Consider the following 14,873-nt stretch of genomic DNA (forward strand, 5'->3'; position numbering starts at 1 on the left):
TTCTAGCACATATTTAGTACGACTATTTCAGTGGCGTTGCTTGTCTGCTCAACAGACACGACTTCACTACTGCTCATTAAATTTTACAGCAGAAATTTAAAGACCGCTCAGCAAATTTTAGGTAAGTTGAGAAAGTACTAGTGCTTAAAATTCTTCTCGCTGACAATGTCTGTCTTGCCATGCAGCCTGGCCACAAAAATTGCAGGAGCCTAAATTTAACAGCTTTTTTTTTTGTCGAGGAAGCAAAAAAAAAAAAGTCATATTGATGATAAAACCCCTGCATTACCTGCAGCATGCTCACACATGCTTGTTTGTTTTCTGTCTTTCCAGACGCTGGGACAGAGGCTTCCTGCATCTCCGAGGCCAGTCTTACAGCCAGCCATTTCTGTGTCCTCAACTGGCGGAAATGTAATCGCTGCCTCAGTCACGCCATCATATACAGTAAAGTCTGGTACGTTCATGCCTTAATTTCGCTAGTGCATCTCTGGGGATGCGCACAGATCCTTCAGCATTATTTTTCTTGCCTTCTGAAAACAATTCTACAGTGCTTGTGTGTTCGAGAACCAGGGGCCACATAGTATTGCAATGGTTTTTTTTTTATGTTGTCATCTTTTTGCTCTGGGTGCACATATCTGACTCGCATTAGCCATCTACTGGAATGGCTTATAAGAAATGAAAAATAGATCTGACACCAATTATTTCTTACAAAATAAAGCCCAAGTTTCAAAGTTATCTCCGATCACATGTAACGTTTGGCATAAAATTTGCGTGTACTGATCAAAAAGAACATTGGTCACATTTATTATGTATCATCGTGGTCTGCAGAGTTGTTCTATGGGTCCGAAAAATATGAAAAGGCATCTAAATGAAGTCAAATTTTGCAATTGTACCTAATTTGTTGCGTGTACTGTGGGTTCTGATATGTCTGAGGAAAGCATTATGATTTTTTTTGCTTGGGATGACCACGATACAAAGAAAAGTTGTCACCTTGCAAGGTTATTATTGTGGTGTCCGAAGGGCTCAGTTACAAAGAAAACAACAGTGTTGTAGTGTGAATTCTTAAACAGCATTAATTGGTCCTTCTGTGCAACAGTGCCAGCTAGCTGAAATACAGGAAAGAAAGAATTCCTACGTGTAACATGTTAAAGAAACAGCCTGATTAAAAAGAAACAATCTGAAGGTTCGAAAGAAATGCTTCAGCGCAGTACGAACTTGCGTGAAATGATCTTTGCATCTTCAAAGTATCACACCTGCGAAAGCGATTTGAAATAAGACTTAACCATTGTAATGCTTTCACTCTTATGTAATGCCTCTGTTGTCTCCTTAGGAAACGGTGTTTGCTTTCCCTAAATTTATAATTGAGCTCACGTTTCAATAAGGGCAAATTTGAGGAAAATGCTAAGTTATATTTTATATTTGGATCTTGATTCGTGCTATAATGAAGTGTGCTTTCTTAACCTAGCTAGTATGAAAAATAGAGGTTTTATTTCTGAAGTATTGTAATAGCTTTACGAGCTTGCTGCAGACTCAAGGCTTAGTATAGCTTGTGTGAACATTGTTTCAACCATTTGTCAGAGGCCTTACCCTGATGAAAAATTTTCTGCTGTAGTAACCATTCATGTCCAAGACATGTATTTAGTGGGCACACGATCTTTGCTGCCGTAAAGCAGTGTTCTGGCATTTTTGTTGGGTTCTGGAGAACAGTTCCATTCTAGCTACAGGTCACCGGAAGTTTGAACGGCTTTGCAGCAGGCACGTCTCTAGGATGGGTGTCGTTTTGACAGCTTCTAACTTACGGGGGAACACCCATCATAAAACTTACTTTGTGCTTGTTGAGTTACCACATATACTCGTGTAATGGCCGCAGTTTTTACGGTAATGTTGTATTATGGTACAACATTGCTGTAATAAATCTGAAATATCATGGCCCTGAAGTATTACTGCCTCCTATTTTCTTTTGCATGATCAGTGGGGGGATCTTCAGTGCCACAGCTATCTACGTTGCGACATATGGTGACGCCATCGGCGACGGGGTTGTCATCACCGAATGCTGGCACCATCGTTACTTCGATAGCATCTCCGATGGCATCCATTATCCGCGGCAACACCATCACCACCACCCAGATTGGTCACACTCTCTCGCACCAGTTCTCTTCGCATGTACCACGAGGTGAGCTTTCTCTGAGGTATTGTTGTTAGTATGAAGCATTGCAAAGAAAAGTGAGAGTGTCGTGTATTGTAAGTTTCGTAACAGCATTCTTTGTGAATAGCCTCCGACAATGCAGCGCGTGCTTTGAAAACGTTGCAGTGATGAAAAACTGGCACCGTGGTATATCGTGCAGAGCTATGTGCAACAAATGTAGACATACGCTTGTGCGGTCTAGATGGCCTTTGATGGCTTCTACTTGCAGTACTGGGGCAGATCTCGTGGTATCAGATAATAGTTTCAGTGGTAACCCTTAAAATTTATTAGGAAACATGCTGAAAAGGAGTTTTGCAGAGTTTGAAAAGAATATATGCTGGGCACACCACATTGCGTGAGACAATCTGCTAACATGCTAATAGCTTCCACTGATGAATAGCAGACTCTTTGACTTGTATTTGCTCCCTTGTAAAGTGCCCTGAACTGTATGGTACCTGTGTTACAACATTGCTATGGGGGGCGCGCATCAATTGATCGTTTGTATTCGCAATGCCCACAAACCATAGGTGGCCTGCTGTGTGATTCAAGATGGCGCCCAGAGGAGGGTCAACCGGTCTGCTAGCATAGGGACAGATAGGACGTGCAGATGCACGCCCTGTGCCGGCTTCACCGGATGAAGTCATGAGCTACACTGGAACGGATATGAGACCAAAATACTTGCCGAAATCATACAAAGTGCTAAATGCTCGCCATCTCATTATTTGCCGTGGTGTGAAAACTTGTATTACAGCTCCGTTAATGTGCATCAACGATGATTTGTAAAATTCTGTGCGTGCTACAGAACACTGCACGAACTAGAATTCACGTATGAACTGAACAGCGCTCTGAGGTATGTACCGAGCCAGCCGGACGGATTTGCTGCACGGGACCGCATGTTCAATGTGACGATGGTTTCTAAACATGTTACGCCGTCATCATTACTTGCGCAGTCAGGAACACGGAGTTGCTTCTTCAGGGGAGCGCAAGCATTCAACATCCCACTCAGTAATCCTTGGGTCATGCTCAGACATGCTCAGACTCTAGCTGCGTGCAGTTCACTTCTCTCGGATGTTGCCGGTTCGATCAACACCTCGAAACATGAATCTCGAAAAGAATGCACACGCATGCTTTTTGCGACGTCGAAGAATTTGAGTTGTGAAAATTTGTCGAACAACAATACCATTGAAACGGTACAGGTGAAGTTAACACAGCGGCATCGATTGTGACCATGACGGCAGCGTGTTGGCGGCATGTGGTGCTCCACAAAATCCACAATAAGTTGTACTACATGCAGTGCATCAGAAATATTGTGCTTTTATTTTGATCTCACTGAGCACTATTGTACATTAAATACGATCAAAGTGACTCACGAGCATTGAAAAAACCTTTAATGCACGAGGAGACGTGAAGTGCAACTCGCTCCTCACTAGTTAGCAGCTTATCTTCATCGTCGCTGTCACTGTCGGTGCTTTCACAGCCTTCAATGTCCAATGAAAAATCCTCGTTGTCAAGATGGCTGCTTTCAACATCACTGTTAAAAGCAGTCTGAAAAATTTCCTCCACTGAGAGCCTTCGACTTATCTGCATCACCATGTTTACAAAGAGAAACGTCTGGGCTCGGAGAACATTTTGCTGTCAAAGCGGTCAAGAAGAAAATCACTTGCAGTGTGCTGCCACCTATCAACAAACATACAAAAACAAGCGGCGCAGTGCTAACTATGAAAGCAACACAGGTGAAAGACAACATTGAGAGCGTTCGCTTCACGATAGCCATGGAGCGAAGGCAGCCTCGAATGACCGAATGGTCGCTGTTGCGATTCATAATGGCGTTTTTCCTGACAAAGGATAAAGCGCCCTATTGTAAAGTTTCACCTATTTGATGTTGCTCGGTTATAAAAGAGGACATCGCGAGCTCGTGCGACTCCCCGCGTACAATGTTCTGGGATTCACGTGCTGTAAAAGCACCGACGGATGCTAATACAAGCGAAACAGCGGGAGTTTCAACTGAAATGGTCAGACATTTCACTAACTTACGTGGTGTAACATTTTGCTTACTTATGTGGCTACAGAAAACCTCATGAAGTTGAAATGTGTATTTTGTGGGCTATCATTGGCTGAGCGACTTGCCCAGAATGCTTTGCCATGTATTTTCACGGAAATTTCGCGTCCCGCTAGAAAGAGTCGGATTTATCGTGTCAGGAGGGCCCGGTTTCTTCACTGATGCAGGAAACATGCAAGGTCGTAGTGTTTTTCTGCCACTGCGTTAATGATCAGGCTAGCACAGCCAAACAAGGGAGCGGCTGCCAGAGCTACCAGTTTGTCGTCTGCTCACCCTCCTCTAAGTGGTTCTCCTGACATCCGCTAGGTGGTGCGACAGTCTATGGGCATTGAAAATACACAGAGTGGCTGTGGAGCAGATCTGTACTGAACCACATGAACACAAACTGCTGATGACATTGTTAGTCACTTCACTTTTTTTCTTTTCTCAGAATTGCAATGATGAGGAGAGATTGTCTGTTCTTCATTCACAGGGCCAGCAGCTGTCGCAAGCATCAACACTGCTCCGAAGTCGGCACTCGCAACGCCCATGTTGCGGTCTTCAATGAGTCAAGCAAGCACAGCACCTCACATACCTGTTGGCGTAAGAACCTAGTTCTCTTTTTTCATTGATCACCTTCAACAGGTAAAGGTATCCAGGTTTTAAAAGGTTCTTGTCTCTGATTCTCAATACAGCTTGCATAAAAGTCGCGCAGTGCTTTTGTGCAAGTCAGCCTGAGCCAATGACCATTCCGCAATGCATGATAAAACAGTTAAAATTGATATTGTGTGCATGAATACAAACATCTGTAGCAAGTGTTGTGTTACATTTTATAGCATTTGTTGCAGCATTACAGGAAAAGGGGCTCTGTGATGAGTTAACATGCATTGGTCATAATTAGGCTTGTGCGAATACTCGAGCAGTTTGAATATTCGAACGAATATTGCAGTATTCGAATTTGCTTTGAAACGAATTCAAATTATTCTAAATTTCGAAGTATTCAAAATGAGCGAATAGACATATATAAACCGCATGTAATCCCCTGTAAAGGTAGTTTCACTGCAGTAGAGTTGTGCTATACCTTGAATACACCTATCCAGGAGAAATCTGCACTGCCGCAAAGCCCCACTTCAAAGTTAAATGAACATGTTACCCTCACAACGATTCATCGCTTTTTAAGTCAACTGGCTTTTCTGCTCTAAGTATAGTATATTTTTAAATGTAACATAGTTTACAGGTTATCACTTTCATTCTACCGAAAGTCAAATCCTGCAATTATTCAGAGTTGCTTCCACTTCCCTTTGAACCAAAAAGAATGACATTTGCACATGCCTTGTTTCAATTAAAAAAAAAGTATTGTGCAGGTCAGTTGGGTTATGACAAATATGCTCATTTTTCTTTATATGTGATATATACTATTCGAATTCGATTCGAAATTATTCGACCAAATCACTATTCGCTTTGAACTTAAAATTTACTATTTGCACGAGCCTAGTCATAATGGGTTGTGCTGTCAGAACACACTGTCATATTCCCTGTAGCACTTTCTAAATGTATTTCTCATGCAGACTGTTGTAGGGCATACATCTTGTACACAAATTATGATGAAAGAGGCTCGCTCATGCTGTACAGAAAACACATTCCGGAGATAGGACTGAATATGGACATGTCAGCCAAATTTTGCAGTTGTGTGTGGCTTGTAGAGTTCACAGTTTAGGGGTACCCTGCTGTTTGGAATGAAAAAGAAAATTCTTGATTGATTTTGATAAAACTTGCTGAGTGTATGTACATTTTTGTGATGATTTCAAATATGCATTTGAATCTACAATATGTAGTTTTTACAATATGAAACATTCTATGTACTTTTTTGGGAGCAAGAATCTTTCCTAAACTGACAGAGTTGCAGTGTAAATCAGCATATCACAATAATCAGAATTGAGAACTGTATGTAATAAAACAAGAATGGATGTCCTAAGCCCATTTGAACAAAAGTAATGTTGAAAATTCATAAGTGAAATCCCAGAGTGTCATCGACTAACTCGGGAATGTTCAACATACCATAACTTTTGTTCAGATGGGTTTAGAACTTCCATTCTTGTTTTACTACATACAGTTCTCATTCCAGAGTATTCCAGAAAGTTCCTTCAGGATATTGTGCAAACTTTCTTTGTGCTTTATAAAATATACCTCTGATGCTTTGAAATGCTCGTGTAATTTTCTGCGAAGGCTGTAGTTGACCTGTCTATTTCAAGCTTGGCCGCTTCACGCTGGCTGTTTAACTGTAAATTGACTACCGTAGTCCAGTGTAGTGTTGCTGGGTTGCTGGGTATAAGCACTGTTCATCGAGATGGAAGATACTCGCTGCAGTGACATAATGAAGGCTCATTCACACCTGCGACTAGCACCGGTCGTGCGACCATTTGCAACTGGAGACCAAAAAGCGACTGAAGGCGACACAAGTTCGCACCTGCATGTGACTTATACCCGTCGCCACAAAGAATTCATGTTTGCTCGCACTGCTACTGCCCCTCGAAATAAGCTGACATCCTGTTCCTTCGCATATGATTGGCTTAGAGATGAGCGACTGAGCCAAAGTAGTCGCTTTGCTGTCAGGCCATTTGCAACCAGTCGCTTTGCGACTAACTTGGTCTCACAACTGGTGCTAGTCGCAGGTGTGAACGAGCCTTAACATTTGCATTGTGTTGCCCAGCAGCGACGTCAATTCCTAGCCACTTTGGCTGCATTCTGGTGGTGGAGCAATGCAAAAACACGTTCGCTAATCGCTAATGATCGCTAATCATTAAGAGTGCCTCACTGTATTGTCTCTCATAGCCAGTTTGTTGCACTGGGATGGTAAACCCTGTAATTAGAAAGGGGAAAAAAAAAGCTACTTAATTTATTGTGCTTGCATTGATGTAGACAAAGGCTTTCATTTTGCATTTCACATTCGACTTAGCGGGGTACCTTGCATTGTATTTAGAAAGATGCTTCAAATACATGACAAACTGTGTGTGTACTTTATCCGGTGTGCATCGTAGCTGCTTCAGAAAAAGAGCCGTGCAACTGAGCAAGCTATGACGGAGGATAAACTTTATCTGCCACGGCAGCTCAGTGGCTAGAGTGCTGTGTTTCTAAACTCAAGGTTGCTAGTTCGACCTTGCCTGCCGCAGCCACATTTCGATGGGGATGAAATCCCTAAATGCTCGTGTACCCTGATTTAAGTACAAATCATAAGAACCTCGAGTGGTTAAAGTTAATCTTGAGCCCCTGCTATGGCGTGCCATCGTGATTGTGGCACATAAAACACCGTGTTGTCAGATGATTCAAAGTATAATAGTGTCAGCATAGTTGGTGCCTGCATCTAGGATAGAATGCATTCAAGAACTAGCACAAAAGAGCAAGGAATGAGAAATAGAAGACACACAGCTCATCCATTCTTTTTTTCTCCCTCGCTTCTGCAACATGGTCTTAAGACACTTGCAGGAAAGCCAAACTCTGGGTATCATTGGAAGACGCAAATACACATGCATGAGATGTGTCTTGACTCTGAGCAAGCAAGAACAGTGTGAAGTGTGTAAAGAGGCTAAATTGTCAATAGGAAGTTATAAGTAAGTGTGTATCTTCACCCTCAGTGCAGCACACTAGTTTTCTTATGAATTTTAGCATAAGGTAATTTTTTACATGATTATCGTGGTGTCCGCACCCATGGACCTCGGCACGAGCGCAGGCATCCTGCATGAACACGCATTGTTGTGTGTGAGAACAGTAAGCTAAGTGATTTGGCAACTTTGCATTGCAGAAAACAGGGCTATGAAAATGTGTTGAGGAGCTTTCTCAGCACAAGTGTGCGTTCTTTGCCTCATCCATTTTTGCAGGGCTGTTTTCTGCAATGGGCTGCTGCAGCACATGTAACAGTGGGCAAAACTCTAAAGGACGACGACAGACAAAGAGTGTAAAGAGCGCTGCATTCTTTACACTCTGTCTCGGTCGTCATTCTTTCCAGTTTTGCGCGCTGTTGCATGTGTTGCGATGAACCAACTTGCCCAGCAAGCAATCATTCTTGTACTGCTGCAGTATATCTCAGATCCAGTGGTGCTAAAACAGCCCATCAAAAAAAGTTCAGGGAGGCAGCATTTGTTGGAATCAGTGAGGCTACCAGATGTTGGATCATCATCATGCATGATGCTGATCCAGTCTTGCCAGCCATGCATGGCTTGGAAGACCGGTGTGTTATGCCTTTTAAGAATCACAAAGACAAAGCACAGACCTGCAGTTCAACAGGTTTGTCTTGTAAGGGAGACCATCGTGCATGTATAAACGGCCCTCTCCTGAAGGTTTGTGCTCTGCGCCAAGGAGCGGCTGCAAGCCCTGCCCTTCTGCTGCTTGATTCTGAAGGGGCCAGCATCGGGGAACGTCGAGGATGCAGTGGTGATGTAGTGATCAAAGTTGCCTGCGCTGCAGCCAGCCATGGGAAGCGACATCCAACAGTCTGCGTCATCGTGTATTTTCCCCCGTTCTTACATGAAATGATGAAATCACACTTTTGCAGAGGACGCGCCCAGTGTACAAGATGACCAGATGGATTGCGAAGTTTCACGAGCCAGTGGAGGAATTTATCCGTGAAGACTATGAGTCTGCACAGGTATGAGCAAAAGCGCTACACCTCGACGGTGACTACAAGGCACTCTTTCTTCATTATCTGTGTAGCTGAGGTCGCATAGGCTCAGGAAGTGACTCGCATGTAAGGGATGTATTAATTGTCACCGCTATCTTGAACAACTACAGCACCAGTGCCAACACTACTTGCGTCAGCACTTTGTTTCCGTCTAGTTTCTTTCTTTGTTGTTTCTGCTGTGTGCTGCTTATCTTCGATTCTTCAGAGTTGAGAATGTCGGAGAATACTTCTTGGATCAAGAAGCAACTCGCCTAGGACATGTATGGGTTATCACTGCTGTCTTGAACAAGTGCAACATCTGTGCCGACAATACTTCCATCCACGTGAACATCTATTGGAGCTGAGAATGCTGGAGAATGCACTGCTTGTCTAAGGATTCAACTTGCATTGAAGATGTATGATGTATTAATTGTCACCACAATTCTGAACAAGGGCCAACACTGTTCACATTCTTGCTAATATCTGTTGGAGCTGCTGATCAGAGTTTGACAGACTTTGCTGCATCACTCGAGAGGCAACTTGCATAGGAAGAAGATGCGTTGTCATCATTGTGACGAACAAGTGCAGCACCAATGCCACCATCACTTAAGCCATTGTGATTGTCAGAGCAGAGGGTGTCAACACACTGGAGAATACGCCATAGAACTTTGAAAAGGTGACTTTCACGCAAGATGACACAATAAATTTTTGCCACTAAATTCCTGGATGCAACGCCTGTACAACCAACACCTGTACCAACACTGCTTGCATCTGCATGAGCGCTTCGTTGGAGTTTATGTCGAAGTGCCGAGAATTCTGCGTTATTGCGGAAGTGACTTGCATAAGGGATAATGCGTTGTTGACGCTGTTGTGAACAAGTATAATACCAGTGCCAGCTTTATTTGCACCTTCCTGAACATTTGTTGAAGTTGGAGTCTAAAGTGCTGGAGAATAGGCTGTGACATCATGAGGAACTTCAGCTTGCCAAAGAGCAGTCACATATGAGCGTTCACTTGAGGCTTGGGAGTATGCCTGTGTTTATAAGGCACATGAGGACATGAGTGGTGTCAGTGAAGCTTGGAATGAAGTTGCAGAAGTATGAGCGCAAGTCCAAGAAACTTCATAGCCTCTTTCTCACAGACAGGCTGTTTGCACTGCTTCAACGACCACAGTCTTCTGGATTTCAAGTCTTGTGGGGTCCGGTGCTCACCAAAATGGTGCCTGAAGTTGAGCATCAGGACGACTGCTTAGCCCAAGCAAACAAGGGCAAGGTCCAGAAACATCTTGCTCAGTAAGCTTTGCCTGAAAATTTTGCATCGTCCAGACAGCGCATGCAGACCTCCAGCATCAAGCCATGGGGTAAGATGTCTTGAACCTGGCATAGAGAGCAGAAACAGAATAAACCTATTCATGTCAGTATTGACGTACGAGTTATGTGAGGCGTATATACGAAAGAGAGGTATCTTACAAACTTAACTGTGTTATGAGACACGGAGTAGCGAAGTCCACACAAGTAATTCAATGTTCTTACTGTTCCTATTTGTGGATGTGGTACGAACAAATGTGGCCTCCAGAACCACTGCTTTGGCACACAAGTAAACAATATGAGAAATGTGAATCTTGTGTGGCAGGACATTCGAAATAAACTTCCATGTAGGGTCATATCCAGCTGGTGTTTGTAAGAAAGAGTGGCAATCTGAGGACATCCGTAGCACTAACTTGCACTGATTGCACCGAGTTGTAGGGTAACTTTATTGAAACTCAGGGGCTGTGTTGCACAGATGCTGGGTTGTTAAAAGAATGAGCTATTTATGAAAAGATGACATCGGAAGGCTGAGGTAAATCGGGTGTCTCGCAAGACAGAGACGGCAAGCCGTTTGGTTCATTGCTTTCTTTTATCGAATTGTAAGCTGTTGCCTGTTAATGTTTCAGGCTCTGGGCTAAAGCCTCCTGATGACTTGTGTTCTGATGTCACAATTCTTTGTGAGAGGACTTGCAAGAAAGAGAAAGAACCACACACCATGTACTGTGAGCAATTTGCACCTTGACACCATAACCCAAGAACTATTGCTCTCAACGTTGCCCCAACTTCTAGCAGCTAAAAAGCAAACTCGCCTAAATTACGAAATTGGATGGTTGAACGTGTCAAGTTCCAAACTGGCATTCAAAATGAAAGGCGAAAACACGTGAGTTGGACTTTTACAAGAAGCATGGGCTGTTTAAAGAAACATGACATCGGAAGGTTGGGGCAAGACAGAGATGGCAAGCTGATTGGTTCATTGCTCTTTTGCTAGTTGTTGCCTTTGAATGTTTTAAGCTCAGGGTTAAAGACTCATGACAGTGTGGCTTGTGTTCTGATATTACAATCTTATTTGTGAAAGTACTTGCAAGAAAAGAACCATGTACTGTGTACCGTTGGCACCTTGACACCACAACCAAGAACTATTGCTCTCGATGTTCCCCAGCTTCTAGCATCTAAAGAGAGTATGCGGCAAAATTTTGAAATTGGATGGACGAGCATGCCAGATTTTGAACTGGCATCCCAAGTGAGTGGCTAAACACATGGACAAGTCTGACTCCTGCTTGGAACTTGAGCAACTTAAATGTTGGCACTTGAAGTTTTAAAACATGCACGTTGGCTCTGCATGATGTCATACGTTATAGCAGTGTCTGCCTGAGACTAGATAAAATTGTTATTGATGTAAAAGACCATGTTATCATAGCTGATTACTCTATGTGGCATTCTTATAGGCTTTTCAAGAAGTTGAGGTCTTGAATATGCTAGAACACTTCAAAATTTGAGATTTTGTGCTGACGTTGCTGGCACAGTGGCCTTGACAAGAAATACAAAGGGAAGCAGCTCCTTGCTAACAAGCCACATTTCTCTGCCAAACAACTGAAGAGAGTACTAGGAAAGAATGATCCGTTAGTCTAGCCCAATCCATTGTTACCCTTTAGTGATTTATTTTCACTGCAGTACGGCTTTGCTAAATCAAGACATCAAGGTCCGCCGGTGGATCTAGTCGCATTGCTGGATAACAAACCTTTTCACCACCGTGTGATGCCTTACAGTGCATTGTTTCGTAATTTCTGCACTGAAAAATCTTCCTCCAAACATTTGACAGAATTTTGAAAGGACTTAAGAAGTATCCTGGGAGGCTGACCTAAAAAGTATCTCCAGTCTGGACTCAAGACGACAAATGAGAAGGCACTCTTACTTCCTCACATGGGCTGTTGTGTATGACACTGGTGCAGTTAATTGGTTAGGCCATGATTGAAAGTTGTAATTCAAAGTAATTAGCGATGAAAGGTTTCTTGCATATCTTCATTCTGTTGCCATATCATTGTAGAGCAATCGTACTTGTGCGTAGGTTACGCATGCATGGTGCTTTCACTTCAGGCTTTTGTCATTCATCATTCTTTGTTACTAATACTGTATTTATCTTGTTTTGTGTTCTGAGGGCTTGGAAGTGTCAAGTTACTGTAATTCTTTTGTTTTTTTCGTGACGTCGCACAGCAGGCACGGGCAGCGGGGCTGGTTCCTGCTAGGGCGGCGTTTCCATCCATGCCTCGATCAGCGGGCTTGTCGATGGCGCAGGTGATGGACTTGCAGAAGTAAGCAGCTTTCTACATGCAGATGTAGAACATTGCTTTTGAAAATTCTTCTTCTTTCTTTCTTTGTTCCTTCCTTTCCGTGCACCATAATTTCATACTGCTAACTGTTATGGGCTGTTCACTGGCACGTGGATGTGTTTGAAGCTGTGAGCATCTGTCCTAACATTGCCCTGGTTTTCATATTTAAAATATGTCTGCAATAGTTAGGCATGTGACTCACACGGGCTTGAATATGTACGTAGAGTGCTTCTTTGATAACCATTAGTGTTGATAACCATTGGTACTGTTGCTTTATGCATCACTGTCATTTACTCGCCCCAGAACTATTTAGGGTTGTGTGAACAGAGAATTTTAGAATCGAATCAAATATGAATCGAATACTATATTCGAATAGTTGCTAATAGTAAGGCAACCATTTTGACAAAGGAACATTGCAGTCACTTTTAACTGGCAAAAAAATTCCACAATTATGTAAACTGAGGTAAACTCGTACACAGAAGTGATGAGAGCCTTCAAGATATTTTGTGTATTTGTAGGGGGAATGCAGCAGTTACCTCAGTATTCGGTGTGGTACTTTGTCACCAGCTTTTAAATAATAAAACTAAGGCCTCAAAATTAATGTTTCATGGACCAACTTCATCGTGAATCTCATGATGATAATTGTTGATTGAGGATGCTTTCACTTCGGAGACACTCGAGTTTAAAGTAAAAGTGCCTTTGTCCGCCGACTGATATCGCTTCGATAGTGCTGTAAAAACTTGAACTGCATGTATTTTGGTAATCAAGTAATTAAAACAAAAGAAAATGATCTCTTGCTCTTCCAGTGTATTGTTCCTTTGGAGTTTTCCTACCGGCGCTGAATTTTTGAAATACTATATGAGAAAAATATTCAGTATTTCGAATCTGCATTATTCAGTGCAGATTCAAAAATTTCAAACCTTCGTGCACCCCTACAGATATTTGAACAAATGCTTAAAGGTTATATCTTACACCTGTCCTGTTGTCAGTGCATGTCATTTACAGTGTATATACCGCAGGAAATCTTATGAGCTGGAGGGAGGCCTGTTCATAGTAATTATCTTTTCACACAATAAATCACATCTATGTCCCTTGAGAACACTGCAGTTTTGTGTGCATTTGCAGATGTCCTGGAATGTCCTCAGTGTAGTTGCCTAAAAATTCCCAAAACTGTTGCTTTTTTTTTTCTGTGGTTCGAGTATTGCTCTCCCTTTTGATCAGATGTCTTTTGTTCGACTATGTGTACCTTAAAGGAGTACTGACACCTTTTTTCGAAGGCGAGTTTACCCTGCCATACAAATCTCCTATATGCAGAGATGGCTCTGAGCAAGTGTGAAGCTCAGCAAATGCTGATAAGATATTTTATTTTGGTATTAAAGTCAATTTTTCCGTGGAGCAGCTGCTGACATCGACACTAGCTTGACGTCAGGCTACAGTACAAATTCTGGTGACTTCACGCAGCAGTCTGGCTAGTTGTGATGACGTTAGGCACCAAAATTTCCAAGATGGCCGCTTGTGCGTCACCAAAACTTCCAAAACGGCCTCTTGCGGAGCGGCCGTGGAAACGTCACTATATATTATTGTGAGAGTACGTGACGAGAGGCTCATACCATGTTGTGACGTCAGGGTACAGTACGAACCGAAACTAGCTTTTAAAACCATACTGTAATTACTTTTTCAGGGCACACTCGCGCTTAGCACTACTTTTTCTAGGCTCTTGAGAACTTGACACTTCATTTGACGCAAAAAAACGACAGCTGAAAATATTCGTGTCAGTACCCCTTTAAACACAAGAGCGTGCTACAATAACCCTAATATGTCTTCGGCGTCCGAGTTAACTGGTAAATGCTGTCCTGAAACGGCCGTGAGCTTGGCTGTGTTCAGGTAGAATTTCATTGTACATAAGGGCGTATGCAATGATGGCCTTCACAGAACATATGGGGTGCCCAGGTCTGGCTCGCACGGAGGAGCCGGTCAGGTGCAGATTGGCTTTGCCTCGGGACGCTCCTTAGAACCCTTGGCACGGACTACACTTGGCCACCCCTCGGTTTCTGTAGCCAAGTCTCTGCACGTCACCCAACCCATTGTGCACAGCCTTCATCAGGTATGTCACCCAAGTTCCACACTCATGCCTTGTTTCTTTTTCATTGAAATAGCAATTGTATGAACATACGAGGCATGTTTTCACCGTCGTGCTATTATGCTTCCGACGCCATATAAACAGCTTGTGCGCGAAGGGCCAGAGGGCGTCTGGAGATGCAGAATGCTTTTGGGTGCGAAAATGACACAAAGTGTACGCACTGTCAACGCTCTTCTCAATTGCCATGGTAGCAAAATGAAGACCGTGTTCTGCCTTCTGTTGCTGG

The 14,873-nt window shown here is 43.0% G+C and overlaps 1 protein-coding gene across 5 annotated transcripts in view; it reads left to right on the forward strand.

The window, feature by feature from the left end:
* Window positions 1-14,873, forward strand: part of LOC119387837 (histone deacetylase complex subunit SAP130-A) — a 61,703-nt gene that overhangs the window by 5,625 nt on the left and 41,205 nt on the right. For 2 of the 5 annotated variants that reach the window (XM_037655367.2, XM_037655368.2), the window contains exons 3-8: window positions 331-451; window positions 1,970-2,170; window positions 4,714-4,823; window positions 8,770-8,862; window positions 12,392-12,489; window positions 14,440-14,611. In XM_037655367.2, coding sequence (XP_037511295.1) covers window positions 331-451; window positions 1,970-2,170; window positions 4,714-4,823; window positions 8,770-8,862; window positions 12,392-12,489; window positions 14,440-14,611 — 795 coding nt within the window. The remainder of the gene's footprint in view (window positions 1-330; window positions 452-1,969; window positions 2,171-4,713; window positions 4,824-8,769; window positions 8,863-12,391; window positions 12,490-14,439; window positions 14,612-14,873) is intronic. The other 3 variants (XM_037655369.2, XM_037655370.2, XM_037655371.2) reach the window with 3 other exon arrangements.

This window comes from Rhipicephalus sanguineus, chromosome 3, assembly GCF_013339695.2.
Source record: "Rhipicephalus sanguineus isolate Rsan-2018 chromosome 3, BIME_Rsan_1.4, whole genome shotgun sequence".
NCBI classification, from domain to species: domain Eukaryota; kingdom Metazoa; phylum Arthropoda; class Arachnida; order Ixodida; family Ixodidae; genus Rhipicephalus; species Rhipicephalus sanguineus.